General features: G+C 44.5%; 1 protein-coding gene across 2 annotated transcripts in view; it reads left to right on the top strand.

Annotated features, from left to right (window-relative positions):
- Window positions 1–15,764, top strand: part of LOC117349038 (ATPase family AAA domain-containing protein 3) — a 108,789-nt gene that overhangs the window by 79,165 nt on the left and 13,860 nt on the right. For both annotated transcript variants that reach the window (XM_033921922.1, XM_033921921.1), the window contains 3 exons: window positions 2,185–2,255; window positions 10,358–10,525; window positions 13,498–13,606. In XM_033921922.1, the coding sequence (XP_033777813.1) occupies window positions 2,185–2,255; window positions 10,358–10,525; window positions 13,498–13,606 (348 nt within the window). The remainder of the gene's footprint in view (window positions 1–2,184; window positions 2,256–10,357; window positions 10,526–13,497; window positions 13,607–15,764) is intronic.

Below are 15,764 nucleotides of genomic sequence, written 5' to 3'. Positions count from 1 at the left end.
TCTTTGGCGGTGGAAACTGTCTTGGACTATTTGCTCTCGCTGTCCAACGCTGGCCTCAAAACCACTTCCATCAGAGTCCACCTCAGTGCCATCACTGCGTTTCACGAGCCTATTCTCGGAAAACCCCTCACGGCTCATCCTCTGGTTTCAAGATTTATGAGAGGGCTCTTCAACATCAAACCGCCTCTCAAGCCTCCTCCCGTCGTCTGGGACCTGAATGTGGTTCTCTCTGCCCTTATGAAACCTCCGTTTGAGCCTCTTGCCACAACTTCATTCAGGCTTCTTACCTGGAAGGTGCTTTTCCTAATTGCCATCACCTCTGCCAGGAGGGTTAGCGAACTGCATGCACTGGTTGCCGACCCACCGTTCACTGTTTTTCACCATGACAAGGTTGTTCTGCGTACCCACCCTAAATTCCTTCCCAAGGTGGTCTCAGCTTTTCACCTCAACCAGTCCATTGTGCTTCCCGTCTTCTTCCCTAAGCCTCACTCGCATCCTGGAGAACAGGCGTTGCACACGCTGGATTGTAAGCGTGCCCTTGCTTACTACCTTGATCGTACCAGAGCTCACCGAACATCCCCTCAGCTCTTTTTGTCTTTCGATCCCAACCGTTTGGGCCGTCCTGTCTCCAAACGGACACTTTCAAATTGGCTTGCTGCCTGTATTGCCTTCTGTTATGCTCGGGCCGGTCTCTCACTGGAAGGATCTGTCACGGCCCACAGAGTCCGAGCTATGGCTGCTTCTGTGGCTTTCCTCCGTTCCACGCCCATCGAGGAAATCTGCAAGGCGGCCACTTGGTCCTCAGTTCACACGTTCACTACTCACTACTGTCTGGATGCATTCTCCAGACGGGATGGACACTTCGGCCAATCTGTGTTACAAAATTTATTTTCCTAATGGCCAACCATCCCTCCTCCCTCTTTGTTAGCTTGGAGGTCACCCATGTGTTAAGAATATGCTGCCTGCTTGTCCTGGGATAAAGCACAGTTACTTACCGTAACAGGTGTTATCCAGGGACAGCAGGCAGATATTCTTAAGTCCCACCCACCTCCCCGGGTTGGCTTCTTAGCTGGCTTATCCTAACTGGGGACCACGCACTCCTCCGTCGGGCGGGAAGGCACTCGCGCACGCGCGGTGCGGCCAACTAGAAACTTCTAGTTAAAAGGTCCGTACCGAGGGCTCCGTCGGTGACGTCACCCATGTGTTAAGAATATCTGCCTGCTGTCCCTGGATAACACCTGTTACGGTAAGTAACTGTGCTTTTGTGGCGTTCAATAATTTACCTGATTAGGAAAGAAAAATTTTCAAAAAAATGTTAAGAACATAAGAATGGCCGTTGCTGGGTCAAACCAGTGGTCCATCATGCCCAGCAATCCGCTCACGCGGCGGCCCTCTGGTTAAAGACCAGCACCCTAACCGAGACTGGCCCTAACAGCGCACATTCTTGTTCAGCAGGAACTTGTCTAACTTTGTCTTGAATCCCTGGAGGGTGTTTTCCCCTATAACAGCCTCCGGAAGAGAGTTCCAGCTTTCTACCACTCTGGTATAGTCCCCTGATAGTTCCATGCCCCTCATCCACTTTTCTTGCAATGACTTTTACCCCTTGGAAAAGCATTCTTCTGCCTGACCTTCAAACCAGGACGTCGCAGCTTCCTTGACGTCTCCATCACTTGAAAACTGCTGTCCACAAAGAGATTTCTTCAAAACCCAAAACAGGAAATAATGGGAGGGAGCCAGGTCAGGACTGTAGGGTGGCTGGTTCAGCTGCTGAAACCCATATTCTTGGATGGCATCTTGTGATTGTCATGATATGTGCACCGGTGCATTGTCGTGAAGCAGCAGCACGCCTGCTATGAGTTTTCCTCATCTTTTCTCCTTAATTGACACCCACAAAGCGATTGTTGTGTTGACATAACGCTTCCCGGTTATGGTTGTCTTGTGTGGCATGAACTCCAGAAGCAAAAGTCCTTCAGCCCAGGTGCCAGTTGGTGAGGAAGTAACTAATTGCAGGGTAACTGGGTAGGAGATTGTTCTGCATGTTTTCCCTCTTCCTACCCCACCCCCATTTATATTCTAGACATTATACAAATTGATTCAGGATATTTGCATTAATACTGACAGAAAGTGCCATAAATAAAACTCCACAGCTATTCCAGCTTACCTACTGGCGTTTCTTTCTTGCAGGAGAAGATCAGTGAAGACCTGAGAGCAACGCTGAATGCATTCCTCTACAGGACAGGAGAACAAAGCAACAAGTAGGGTCCCTTTCTGATGTATTAGAACTTGGGCTGAAACAGAGCTGGGGGTGATTTGTTTTAATTAGGAGATGAAAAATATATTGGCAGTACTATATGTCCTTAACATAAAGAGGTTCATATTAGAAAGGTTTTTCTGTCTGGCAGCTCTCTTCATCCCTTGGCCCCAGTTTCCTGCTTATTAACTCCCATCTCCTACATATTTCAGTTTATAAATGGCACTACTGTTACTGAAAGCATGGTCACATGTCTGATCTTTTCAGACTGTGTCTGAATTCAAGGAAGCATGGGACAGGCATACGGGTTCTCTTAGGAAGAGGAGGAGATAGTGGATGCTGCAGATGGGCAAACTGGTTGGGTCATTTGGCCTTTATCTGCCGTCATGTTTCTCTGTTTCCCTATTTTGACTGTTAGTGGATTTTAAATGGACGCTTTTTCTTTTCTGTGTGGTAACAGCAAGACTAGCATACTTCTGTGTCCTCTCTGGTAATTGCATCTTTTAGTGTCTGTGACAGACCAGCGGGTGGGTTTGATGACAGAGTGAATACAGTTGTGCTTCTGGTTCCCAGTGCTTCTACTCATGGTATGGCCTGGAGCTGTTTTGATTTTACCTGGCGGGAACGCACTTAGGCTACTTGGAGTCCTCTTCTAAGTCTTGGATTTGTCTCCAGACATTGAAGGATAGGCTGCCACTGCTAATTTAAGAATCTCACTTCAGAAAAATGTTCACTCTCAAAAGGAAAACAGTTCTAATGTAGAGAGTTGCGCGGGGACAGAAATCCCACCCATCCCCGCCAGGATCCTCTCCGTCCTCACCCGTCCCGCCAGGATCCTCTCCATCCCCACCCGTCCCCACAAGGAATTTTCTCTATCCCCGCCCGTCCCCATAAAAAAACAGCAATTACTTCTGACAGGATCATCAATTCCACAGTTTCTTTTGTGTTTGCGCTGCTGTTTTCCTTGTGGAATCTCTTTGGTAGAACCCTTTTTTTGTTTTCTGTTCAGGTAATTAACTTATAAACCCCCTCTTTTACTAAGGCTGACGTGTCCATTATATTATATGGACGAACCCTGCTTCCAAAAGCCTTCCATCCCCGTGGGAGTCCCGTGGGCCAGAGGGGGGGTCCCCGTGGGAGTCCCATGGGTTAGGGGGGATTCCCGCGATCCCTGTTCCCGTGCAGACCTCTATTCTAATGGCAGGCTTCTTGATTCATACAAGAAGTCAAAGTAGCAAATGATTACTAATAGGTTAATTTTTTTTTTAACTATGGACACACAGAAAACATACGCTCATACTTTTGGCTGTGCAGACTTTGCCTGATTTTCAAAACAAAAGTACATTAATATTTCTGCTTTGACATTATCCCAGATCTAACTACATAAGCAAATTTTCAGTGTTAATTTACAAACAGATGGTCCATTTTCAAAAGATGCACCTAAGTGACAGCTGCTTCCCAATCCAGGTCCCAGAAATGCCTCCACTCAATCCAAGTAAATCAACATGTAAATAAGATAATTTTTACCCAAGGAAATATTTTTGAAAATTACCCTTGCAATTTGCAGCCATCCCAGAACATAGTTTTGATTTATGTTTTTGGACCCAGGAAGTGTGGAAGGTTCTACATTAAAAGGTGCTACTTTCAACAAGGTCACTAAAAGTAGAAGAATAAACAATACGAAATTAGGGCTTCCCTCGTATGTGCAGTGGGGTTTCCCTAGTTTATGATGTCCCTAAAGCCCCTCAGTGGCATAACAGCTTCAAAGCTGATGAGTTATTCTGCTTTTTATGTCTTGCTAATTGTACCATTTTTTTCTCTTAATTTTGAGTTTGCCTTTCTAGATAATGTTCAAGGTGACCTACAACATTATTAAAGTTCAGGTGCAAAGTCCCTTCCCTAAAAACCTTACAGCTGATAAAGGGCTAAAAGCACTAAAGTCAGCAATCATCGCTAAACCTGTTTTCATAACTATAGCGACGATCGCTATTATCGGCCCGATTCACAAAACGGCTCACCGTGTGTTTTTCCCCTCAAGCACCCATTTTCCTATCCAGCCATGCAAATTAGCTAAAACCCCATGCAAAGTAGCCAAGCGATTGATGAACTAGCATTGCTTGGCTATGCAAAAAAATTAAAACGGGGGTTTTAGCTGTCGGGGGGAAAACAGAATAAATTACAATAGTTTTAACCTGAGTTAGATACAAATAAAGTTTATAGTTAAGGGTGGGACGGAGGTTTGTCGTAAATGATTATATGGTACTTTATCAATCCAGGATAAGGACCTGATATGATACTTCAACCTCCTAGTTTATCACTTGGGAGAGTTTATTTATAAACCGGGGTGAGTATGAACGGTCTTGAATAAAGTAGGAGTTATACATTACATTGAGTCAGTTATAAATCTTGACAGGTAATGAGTATAAACCAACCAGGTCGTGCATGTGCAAGACCGGAGGGCTAGGACTTCGATAGGAAGGCAGGACTTAAATGGGAAACCAAGGTGGCAAGGGAGCCCCTTCTGATGATTCAGACAGGTCTTGACCTGTTTGGGCCGCCGCGGGAGCGGACTGCTGGGCAGGATGGACCTGTGGTCTGACCCGGCAGAGGCACTTCTTATGTTCTTAGTGTGTAAACAAAAGCTTTTTCAAAATTTCTTTATTATCCAAAATACCCCCTTTTTTGATGATGGTAACTGTGTTACCGACAGGTCTGCCTGGTTTGGTTTGGTTTTGTTTTTTTTGGGGGGGTTGTTTTTTTTTTCATTTTATTCAATGGCACAGATATTTTGCATGTATTACATACACAAAATATCTGTCCCAGCAGAAAAAAAAAAGCACACACACTCCTGCCAATGGCGACCCTCCCTCCCCGACGAACCGGCACCACAAAATGGCCCCCCGTGAAAGCGAAAACAGCAGACGGAACGCTCACTTCTTCCTACCCCCCCCCCCCCCCCCCCCCCCGCATCACCAACAAAAATTGTTAGGAGGGATGGCCACTCCCATTCCAGGTGCCCCCCAAACATCCTTACCCCCCCTCCCCCCCGAAAAAAAAGGCAGGAGGGATGCCCACTCCCTGATTGGCTTAATCTCCTCCCCCTTGTATCCCAGGATACAGAGGAAAGAGCCTAAGGCCCTGATTGGCTCATATGCCTAAGGCCCCTCCTAACGTCTCTGAGAAGGTACTCGGGAGTGGCATGGGATGATTGGTAATGCATTGATCGCTAGTTTAGAATCGGCCAACAGCGATCCAGTCTGTATTACTGTCTTTAGTGCATCCAGGCCAAAGTGGCTTGCCCAAAATAACTGGAAGGATCAGTGGGTGAAATGGGATTTAAGCCCTAGTTTCATTGGTTTGAGTCACAGCAGTGGAAAGATGAAATCACTCAAGCATCTCATCTCACTGTGGAGCAGCTCTGGTCGGGCTTCTAGATGGAAGCAGATGGTGAGATGTAGGGGAAAAAAAATTGCTACTGCTGTGAAACTGCTATTTGCCGTTATAATGCACCATTAAACCTTTAGCACTAATTAATGCAGTGGAAGGAAGCTGTGAGAAGAAAGCCTCATTAAAAATGAATACTGATTTTCCCCATTTTTTTCAATGTGCAAATAAAGGTCAACATGTTTTAGGCTATACCTTTCTATGGGACTGATTTAATATATCCAACTGCACTATCATTTCTCTTCACCATTTTTTCAAAACTTTCCTATGCTCTCAATATGTAAATTGATGTGACCTGCAAGAGAGACTGATTGTAGAGGAGGGTAAAAATGTCTCTGTATAGACATTTTATGAATGTAATTGTGATTGAGGAATAACCTAGCAATTTTAATTCATAAATCTAGAGCAAATATCCTGGAGTTATGCACATTGTACCTGCTAGTAGGCCTTAAGAAATATACTGTACTAGTTTTTTAGCCCGTTACATTAACAGGTGCTAGAATAGATGTGTAGACTTAGGCATTTCTTTCTCTCTTTCTGTATGTGTCTTTCTTTCTTTCTTTCTCCCTGCCCCCCTTTATTTCTGTCTTTTCTTTCTGTCTCTTCCCCCCTGTCCAGCAGTAGCCCTTCTCCCTTCCTTTTACCTCACCTCTGTCCAGCAGCACCCCTTTTCTGCTCCCCCTGTCCAGCAGTAGCCCTTTTCTCTTCCGTTTACCTCCCCCTGTCCAGCAGCACCCCTTTTCTGCTCCCCCTGTCCAGCAGTAGCCCTTTTCTCTTCCGTTTACCTCCTCCTGTCCAGCAGTACCCCTTCCCTGCTCCCCTGTTTTGCTCCGCACTGCCTTTGCACCGCCTTTCGCCTCGAGAGCAGGGAAGGGCGCGCATGCGCACTTGTCTTGCCTCGCGTGAGGCCAGACCGTAAGCCGCGCATGCGCACTTCCTAGCTGCAGCTCACGGAAAACGGACGCACGCATAGGAAGTGCGCATGCACGGCTTACCGTTTTATTATACTGCAGAAATAGCTGGGCCACTAGCTCCAGACACTGGTGTGCTAGGCTATGCTGTTTGGGTTTGCTAATTTATGGCTAATGTCACTGATAAAGGTAAAGGTAATGCATTTGATATATAATATAAGAGGAGTTTGAACTGTATGTGGAAATGAATAGCAGTCTGCGAAGTGACTTGAGAAGCCTCTGGAGAAACCATGTAAAAAGCAAATATGTTGAATTCATCAAATTTGCAAATTAAATTCCTGGCCTCCTGGGTAAGAATTTAACCCTCTTTCTCCCCCTATCGCACACACACACTTCAGGGTTGAGCATTTACGGCTCCAAGTAGTACATAGGCTTTTCTTTTCATTATTCTTTTGGAACAAAAGCTAGGTTCAATTCTTTATTCATTATGACAGCTCAGCTCAGCCATTTCCCTTGGATAGTACCAAACACACACAATAGCTCTTCAGTACTATCCTCTACCCCCAACTGTTAATAATAAACAGAAGATACCAGGGGGAAAATATGCCCCTGGTTTCACACTCTCAATTATTCCTCAAGCTCATACTACAAAAAACATCATCTTGTTCCTTTTCGTTGCTCTGTCCATAGCTCTGGGTTCTATAACTGTACCCTCCTTTGGGATAATTGTTGCAAGTGGTCCTTTCTCATGGACTAGACCAGAGTTTCTCAACACACTTGTTGGGGTATGCAGCACTGTACGGATCTCCACCCCCCCCTCCTTAATGGCTGTTGCTGCCACCAGGGATCCCGTGCATTCCCCCCTCCGCGAAGCCGACCCAGAAGGCTTCCCTTTGATGTCAGAGCTGACAACAGAGGGAAGCCTTCTGGGTTCATGGGGGATCCCAGTTACCTTCTTCAGGGCTGTCCAGCTGGGCTGCTCCTTCTTGCCTTCAGTTGCACAGGGACACGAGCAGTGGCTCTTGCATGCTGCACATGGCTGACTCGGAACCCTTCTCTCCGACATCAGAGCTGTCATCAGAGGGAAGGCTTGTGGGTCAGCCACATACAGCATGTAAGAGCCGCTGCCCGCGTCCCTGTGCAACTGAAGGCAGGAAGGAGCAGCCCAGCTGGATGGCCCTGAAGGGAGTGAGTGAGTAAGGGAGAGAGGAGACATGATTGTGGGACAAAGGGAGAAAGGAGGGCACAAAAAGAAGGGAAGGGGCATGAATATGTGACACAGAAGGGAGGAGGAAGGGGACACTAACTTGGGACATAGGGAGGGAATTGAAAGAGAGGATTGTTGGGCATGTGTGTGAGTGAGGGAAAGAGTTGGTGTATATGGGAAAAGGAAGAAAGGGGAAAATTGGGCATAGAGAGAGGAGTGAGGTAGAGATGCATGGGGAATAGAAGGATGAGAGGGAGAATGATTGGATATGGTGGTGGTGGAGAGGGAACATTGAGACAGATTGAAGGGGATGCAAGGGGGAGGAATGTTGGAAATAGTTATGGAGGGAAAGATGTGGCATTGTGCTGGAGAGGGGTGATAGAAGGAGAAATTGGCATGGGGCTGGTGGGCAATGGTGAATAATGCTCTACATGATCTAGGGGATGAGAAAGGAAGAAATACTGGATGTGGCAGTAGAGGGGGGTGGGAGAGATGCACCCTGGAGATCTCTCTTGCTCGCTCTCCCTGGACACTTAAAGAGAGAGGGAGATATTTTGTAATAGGGGCAGAGAGAGGAAGAAAAATTGGACTCATGGAGGGACAGGGAGTGATGTTGGTTGGGGAAGGGGATAAGGTCCAGAGGAGAGAGTATGCAGGAGGCAGAAAGAAAGAAATATTGGATGCACAGTCAGAAGGAAGTGCAACCAGAGACTCATGAAATCACCAGACAACAAAGGTAGGAAAAATTATTTTATTTTCAATTTAGTGATCGAAATGTGCCAGCTTTGAGAATTTATATCTGTTGTCTACATTTTGCACTATATTTGTCCATTTTTCTATAGTTGTTACTAAGGTGACATTGCATATTTTAAAGTCATCTACCTTGACCTCGTTGAACTAGAGATTTAACTCGCATATTCATATTCTCAAATTCGTATCAACAATTTCGACGTGCCTTAAAGACGTATCTTTTTAGGGAATCTTTCAGAAGTTAGATATTGGATGTTTATTCATTTGTATTACTAGTCTTTGTGAACCGCATAGAACTTAATGGTATTTGAGGTATACAAGTGAGTTTTATGTTATGTTATGAAAAAAAAAACCCAAATATAAATGATAATTAACATTTTCTCTACATACAGCGTGCTTTGTGTGGGTTTTAATTTTGTGGTTACCATTATGTATTAATAAGATTATTTTGTGTGTATATGAAAAATGAATGGGGGTGAGGACTGGGGCAGAGCTTGAGCTGGGGTAGTCGGTTGATATTTGTTAGACTTAGGGGATACTTGGCTTGAAGATGTTGAGAAAAACTGGCCTAGACTACTCTAGAGAGTCATCCCCCTTTCTGAAACAGCTACTCCATCCTCCTCTGCACTATGTCTTATGGGACCTGTAGTTCTTTTTTTCTTAAAGGTAAAGCACTTTTTTTTTTTACTTCATTTATCCTCAGATAGAAACTTTACTCCTACTTCACCCCTGTGGCAGAGCAAGCATGTTCTATTACAATAAAATCTTATCAGTTATGCACCTTACAAACAGCATTTGGATGTGAGCATTTAATCAGCCATTGTGTATTCCATAATGGCAATTACACGTGTAATTTTCTGCCATCATTTACTGTGTGTTTGTAATTGCTGATTAATGCACATTATCCTGGCACCTAATTTTAGGCAGGCTTTAGAGAATTACATGGATTGCATGGATTTTCCTGTGCAGGTACCAATGAATTTTCAAAACAGCGTATGTGTGTACTTCCACTTTGAAAATCACCCCAGGGAATTTATATGCATCTGTACCCCCTGCTCTTTGGCATACACAAATTTCCTGGATGAATTTATAAAGTGTGTATGTGAACACCAATAACTTCTCGTGCCTACCCCTAGGAATGCCTCTGCTCTTTTTGATAAACTTACACACGCATAAACCATATGTTCTAAAGTTTAGCTGCATATTTAACAAGAGCAATTTTATTACAAAAAAAAAAAAGATAATTCTGCCCATAAAACACTGTTTTATCCATGGAACGTTACCTTTTTAAAATTGCCCTCAAAACTTCTAGGTCTCATAAGGCTCGATTTTTATTGCAACAATCTTTGTGGTGGTAACAGATGTTGTGTTCCAGTCCCATGCTAGTCCCAGTGAGATCCCACAGTTGGACAGATGCAGAATGGCTGGTGGCTGTGTGCCATCGCCTCGCATTACCTGCTACAAGCCTCCACGCAGGACTGCAGAGGGAATATTAAGTCTAACAGCAGCAGAGCATTGAGTTATTTTATAAATAAAGGATGAAGGGATAGGTAGGATACTGCTGCATATCGTCACTTATTGCCAAGTATGGTAATTCAGAATAACAACTCTACATCCCTAGGTCTGGAACAATAATTTAGCCAATATTAAGAGAGTAATTGTCAGCTAAAACAAGAAACGATTTTCTACCGTTTAGCAGTGTATGCTGTATGTACTGTATTTATGTGCATTAATTTGAATGTATTATTTTTAGCATTCTGCTAAACCCAGAGTTTTCTTTCTCCTTTCTAACAGATTTATGATGGTTTTAGCCAGTAATCAACCTGAACAATTTGACTGGGCCATCAACGATAGAATAGATGAAATAGTGAACTTTGCCCTTCCACAACTAGAGGAAAGGGAACGACTGGTGAGGCTCTATTTTGACAAGTTTGTTCTGAAACCTGCTACTGAAGGCAAACAGTAAGTATCAGAACTTGAATTTCAAAGGCCTAATTGTTTATATTTTTATTATAACCTTTATCCTTGGTTGTAGGTGTGTGTATAATATATGCATATTCAGATATATGTACATTCAAATTCTAGGTACTAAGGAAACATTTTGCTGAAGGTTCTAGGAGCAAGATTTCAACTCTTTTCTGAAAATACTGGGTCTTCTTCCTCTTAGCCTTAAACCCAGAGCCTGTTCTTGGGCCCTCTATTCACTACCAATGTCCCATTCCCAGAATCTGTCTCTTACTCGTTCCCCTATATCTCAAGTTCTGTAAACATCTGGTGTGCTAATCAGATGTGTCGCCACCGCTCAATGCTCAGATTTAGACCAGCACTTGGGTTCTGCTGTTGCACCAAAAAGAGACACTATGGTGGCTGTCGGATCCACAGACACTCCTTTCTGAAAACATGCATAGTTATGTGTACCTCTCCTTCCTAGCTATAGAATGAGCCCTGGAGTAAAGGAATGAATAAATAGCATATGAGGCAATTTACTACTACTACTATTACTACTACTACTGGACAAGAAGGTGCATCAATACACAGTGCTCAGATGGGGGAATTGCAGAGGGAATGATAAGACACATGTTGTGCTTAGAAGGTGGGTTGGAGTTTGGAATTGAAAGCATCTTCAAAAAAGTGGGCTTTGAGTCTGAATTTGAAAACTGCCAGAGAGGGAGCTTGACGTACCAAGTCGGGCAGTTTGTTCCAGGCATATGGTGCAGCAAGGTAGAAGGGACAGAGTCTGGATTTGGCCCTAGAGGAGAAGGGTACAGATAAGAGACTTTTCCGATGAGTAGAGTGCTCAAGGGAGTGTGATGAGAGAGGAGAGATACTGAGGACCCATGGAGCCATGGGCGTTTGTGTGATTTTTGTAGGTACCTCCCTGGCTGGCGTGCAGCCTCTTTTCCTTCCAGAACACGTTTCTTTCAGTGCATGCAGCCGTTTTTGGGAACCTGTTGGGGGGGTGGGGTGGTTGTAACTTCCACCGGTGGCTCCTCATCCAGCCCAAAGACTCATTTCAGGTCCTTCCCCCGTTTCCAGTGGGAGTTTTATCGGGGGTAGGCCGAGATTACAATGCATCAGTAGGTCCTAGAAGTGATTTGAGATGGCTGTGCTCTAGAGTTTTCCCACCCTTTCTTCTTGTCAGGCAGCTTGGAAGAAGCAAGCTTTAATCAGACGCTGCAAAGATTGCTGGACCTCAAAATGCCTTCTCATGAGTTTCATATAGGCAGGTACTCCATTTACATTGTGGTGCCCAAGAAAGAAGGGGTGTTTCCGCCCATCTTGGATATGAAAGGGGTCAACAGGATGATTGTCGTTGCCCTCAGGCTCAGGATTTTCTGCAGGTCTTGCGGTCAATGGCAGCCTCCCTGGAAGTGGTCCGGTGGGTTCAGGCTCACATGCGTCCCCTTCAGTATTCTCTCTTTCAGCAGTGGTCTCTGCAGTTTCAAGATCTGGATTTTCCTGTTCCTCTTTGGGAGTTAGTGCATCACAACCTGCGCTGGTGGCTACAGCCTTCCAATCTGGTTCAGAGGGTGAGTTTGAATCAGTTCAAGTGGACAATATTCTGCGCTGACCAAAGAACCTCAGCGCTTTGGCATTGACACTCGTGGCCACAAAGTCCATGACCAGCCAGCCCCAGGTCTGAACAATCAACTCGAAGGTTTTCAGGCTAAGACACCACTCTCCGAGATCCGGTACATGACGACTGAGGAAGTCCATCTGAACGTTGTCCACTCCCATTATATGGGAAGCCGAGATGTCCAGAAGAAGAGTCTTTGCCCATTCCATGAGAAGAGATGTCTTCTGCGCTTCCAGATGACTCTTAGTTACCCCCTGATGATTTGACGTAAGCCACTGCCGTGACATTGTCCGAGAGAACCCAAACCGACTTGCCCTTAAGCAATGCCTGGAAAGCAAGTAACGCCAACTGAATGGCTCTGTCCTCCAGAACATTGATCATCCAGGACGCTTCCTCCTGTGACCAGCTGAGTGACCGAGACATTGAGTTCCCCACCCGAGGAGACGTGTCTGTAAGAAGCACTGTACACTTGGGCTGATTCAAACTCACCCCCGAACCAGATTGGTTAGGCTGTGACACACTAACTTCTGAAGAGGGACCGGAAAGTCCAGATCCTGAAACTGCAGAGACCACCACTGAAGGGGACGCATGTTAAGAGCGGGGCTGCTGTTTATGTACGAGAGATCTTCAAAAGGTTTTCACACTTTTTAAAAATTTTTTAAACACTATTAAATATCTCAAAAGCAAATTATATCACTTTTCCACTCACCTTATTTTGTGATACATTTTTCTCATGATATTTCTAGGAGTAAAAACTTGGAAAAGCCTTACAGAAAGGACCAGAACTGAACCTTGCCACATCATCTTCCAAAGAAAACTGAAAACCCATCTGTTTGATACTTAATCTCCTTTACCTTCTCCTCTCTCCCTTTCCCCTTCTTCCCTTCCTCCACTCTCCCCTCTTGTTCTCTCCCTCCTACCTATCTACTTCCCCTCTCTCCCTCCTCTTTCTCTCCCCTCTTGCCTCTCTTTACAGTCGCCTTGAGCCTGTATAGGTATGAGCGACGCACAAATAGAAGATTAGATTAGATTTTACAACACACCTTACCACTTCTCCCACCCCAACCATTTCCCGTGAAAATATGAAAGTGCAGAAACCTTTTGAAGAACCCTTGTATGTTGGGGTTTTTTTGTTTTTTTTTTAAATATGCACTAATTTCTTTCCTGAGCATGCTTACTGCAAAAGAACATGGCAGCTCATTGATTTAGGCATGAAACTGATTTATAAGTTACCTTCTCTGTGCCTTAATTTTGTTGCCCTGGAGATGACCCAGTTCTACTTTGCTTTTGTGGGTAATGATTTGCTTGATGATGTGGCCATTGATATAGTACTGACGCTTATGTTCCTACCCTGTAGGCGTCTGAAACTTGCCCAGTTTGACTATGGGAAGAAGTGCTCTGAGATAGCCAAGCTGACAGAGGGAATGTCTGGCAGAGAGATCTCCAAACTTGGTGTGGCATGGCAGGTATGGTCCTGGACACAGTGATGCTTTTTTAAGTGTTTGTTGAGAGAAAGATGCATGACTTCAAAACCACGTAATGGGTTTGCAATGCTTTGTAGCTGCAAACTGAGTTCCTGCATAAGGTTCTCATCCCTCCTGACAAAAATAATACCCAACATCCAAAGGGCTGAGAAAAAGGTGGTGTACTTAGATTTTGAGAGAGCTTCTAAGCGTAGTGGTTAGAGCTACATCCTCGGCGCCCTGAGGTGGTAGGTTCAAACCCCGCGCTGCTCTTTGTGACCCTGGGCCGGTCAGTTAATCTTCCATTTTCCCAGGTACATTGGATAGACTGAGAGCCCACTGGGATATATAGGGAAAATGCTTGAGTACCTGATTGATTTTAAACGGCTTAATATACCTTGTCCAAGCAGTATATCAAATCCCAACAACATTCTGGTGTGACTTTTGTGAAATGAGGGCAGTCTCGTCTTGGGATGTACGAGTTGCAGAGCTCTCATGAAAGAGAAGCTGTTTCAGAATTCACTTAGGTGCATATAGAGAAGAGCGTATACCAATATACAGCTCTATGTATGCACGTGTACAGTAAACTTATACATTCATGTTTGTGTATATGTTCTTTGATTTTGCCGTTTTTGTGGTGGTGGGGGGCAGTGTTCCCGCTAAGCTGCGCTGGCGTGCGCTGGCGCACAAAATATTACATCGCAGCGCACAAGTTTCTCGTCACAGCGCACGGCGTACGGCAGATGGCAGGGCGGCGAGAGGAGAATCGGGCGAGTTGGCTCATAACTTGCTGGCGCCCGATATTTTTAGCTCACAGCGAAAAAAAGTTTGCTCACAACACCCGCCCGCTTAGAGGGAGCACTGGTGGGGGGGTGTCCTCCTGCTCTGGAAAAACTGCTTCAGTGGTCATGAGCTTTTTAATTTTATTTTTTTGCCATACTGTCTGAGAGACATGTTTATCCATTCAATTCTAAAACTATCATGGAAGCTCATCTTGCCCCCCCCCCCTTCCTCTTCCTGTGTACATTTTGGAAACAAACGGACTAGATCACGGGGTTGAAAGCCTATTTATGTCAATTTAAAAAAAATCTGCAGGATGGTACCTGTAAGCCAATGGTCTCAAACACGCGGCCCGGGTGCCACATGCGGCCCGCCAGGTACTATTTTGAGGCCCTCAGTATGTTTATCATAATCACAAAAGTAAAATAAAACAGTTTCTTGATCATATGTCTCTTTAGCTATAAATGACAATATTATTATTGGAGACTTGGCCAAAAGGAAAGATTTATAAACTATGAAGTTTTACCTCATGCAAAATTGTCATTTCTTTAATAAGACATTAACTATTTTTTCTGCGGCCCTCCAAGTACCTACAAATCTAAAATGTGGCCCTGCAGAGGGTTTGAGTTTGAGACCACTGCTGTAAGCAGAGTTGGTGTCAGCTGCTGATGCTTCTACAGTTCTTCTCCCATTGAGCCCACACAGGTAGAGTTGCAGTACCTTGTCATGGCTCAGCATGGGCTCAGTGGGAGGTAAGGATTGCCAAAGGGTTTTTGGCCTGTGGAGGCCAACAGAAAAAGTGTGGATCCAACCACAAGGAAGAATTTGGCCTGGAGCAGAGGCAATGAGCAGGACAGCAGGATAGAAGCCTGGATCCTTCCCCCAAGTTATCCAGTGGAATGTTACAGATGCCAAAACTGAGGTAGAGGCTGAAAAGAGAAATAAAGAGAAGTGGGGATGGGGAAGGGGGGTGGCGCTACAGTGCAGATAAGATGAAGAAAGATAGAACATGAAAGGGCTGGGGACTGCAACAGGCAGATAGGCTCTCCAGATATTCTCACTCTGTATCATCCACTTTTGATCATCAACTCACACATTTTATTTGTTTTAATTTTTTAACAAAACTTTAGATCAACTGCTGATCACTAGCTAATGATGCTGCTAAGTTGTTTACAATCAAAGTTTCAAGTTTATTCGTTACATAAACTATAAATATAAGGTAAACAATAACAAGAATATATAAAAATATAAAAATCTTTTAAAAATAGACAAATTACAACAGGAAACACTAGGATAGAAGGGAACGAAATACATTTTATGATAGGAAAGGAATAACATTTAAGGGTAATATACAAAGGGAAAGGGAAAACAAAATAGTTTA

The sequence above is a fragment of the Geotrypetes seraphini genome, chromosome 15 (genome assembly GCF_902459505.1).
Source record: "Geotrypetes seraphini chromosome 15, aGeoSer1.1, whole genome shotgun sequence".
Lineage (NCBI taxonomy): Eukaryota > Metazoa > Chordata > Amphibia > Gymnophiona > Dermophiidae > Geotrypetes > Geotrypetes seraphini.
Note: the sequence above shows the minus strand (reverse complement) of the source record. Positions and strands in the feature narration are given on the sequence as shown.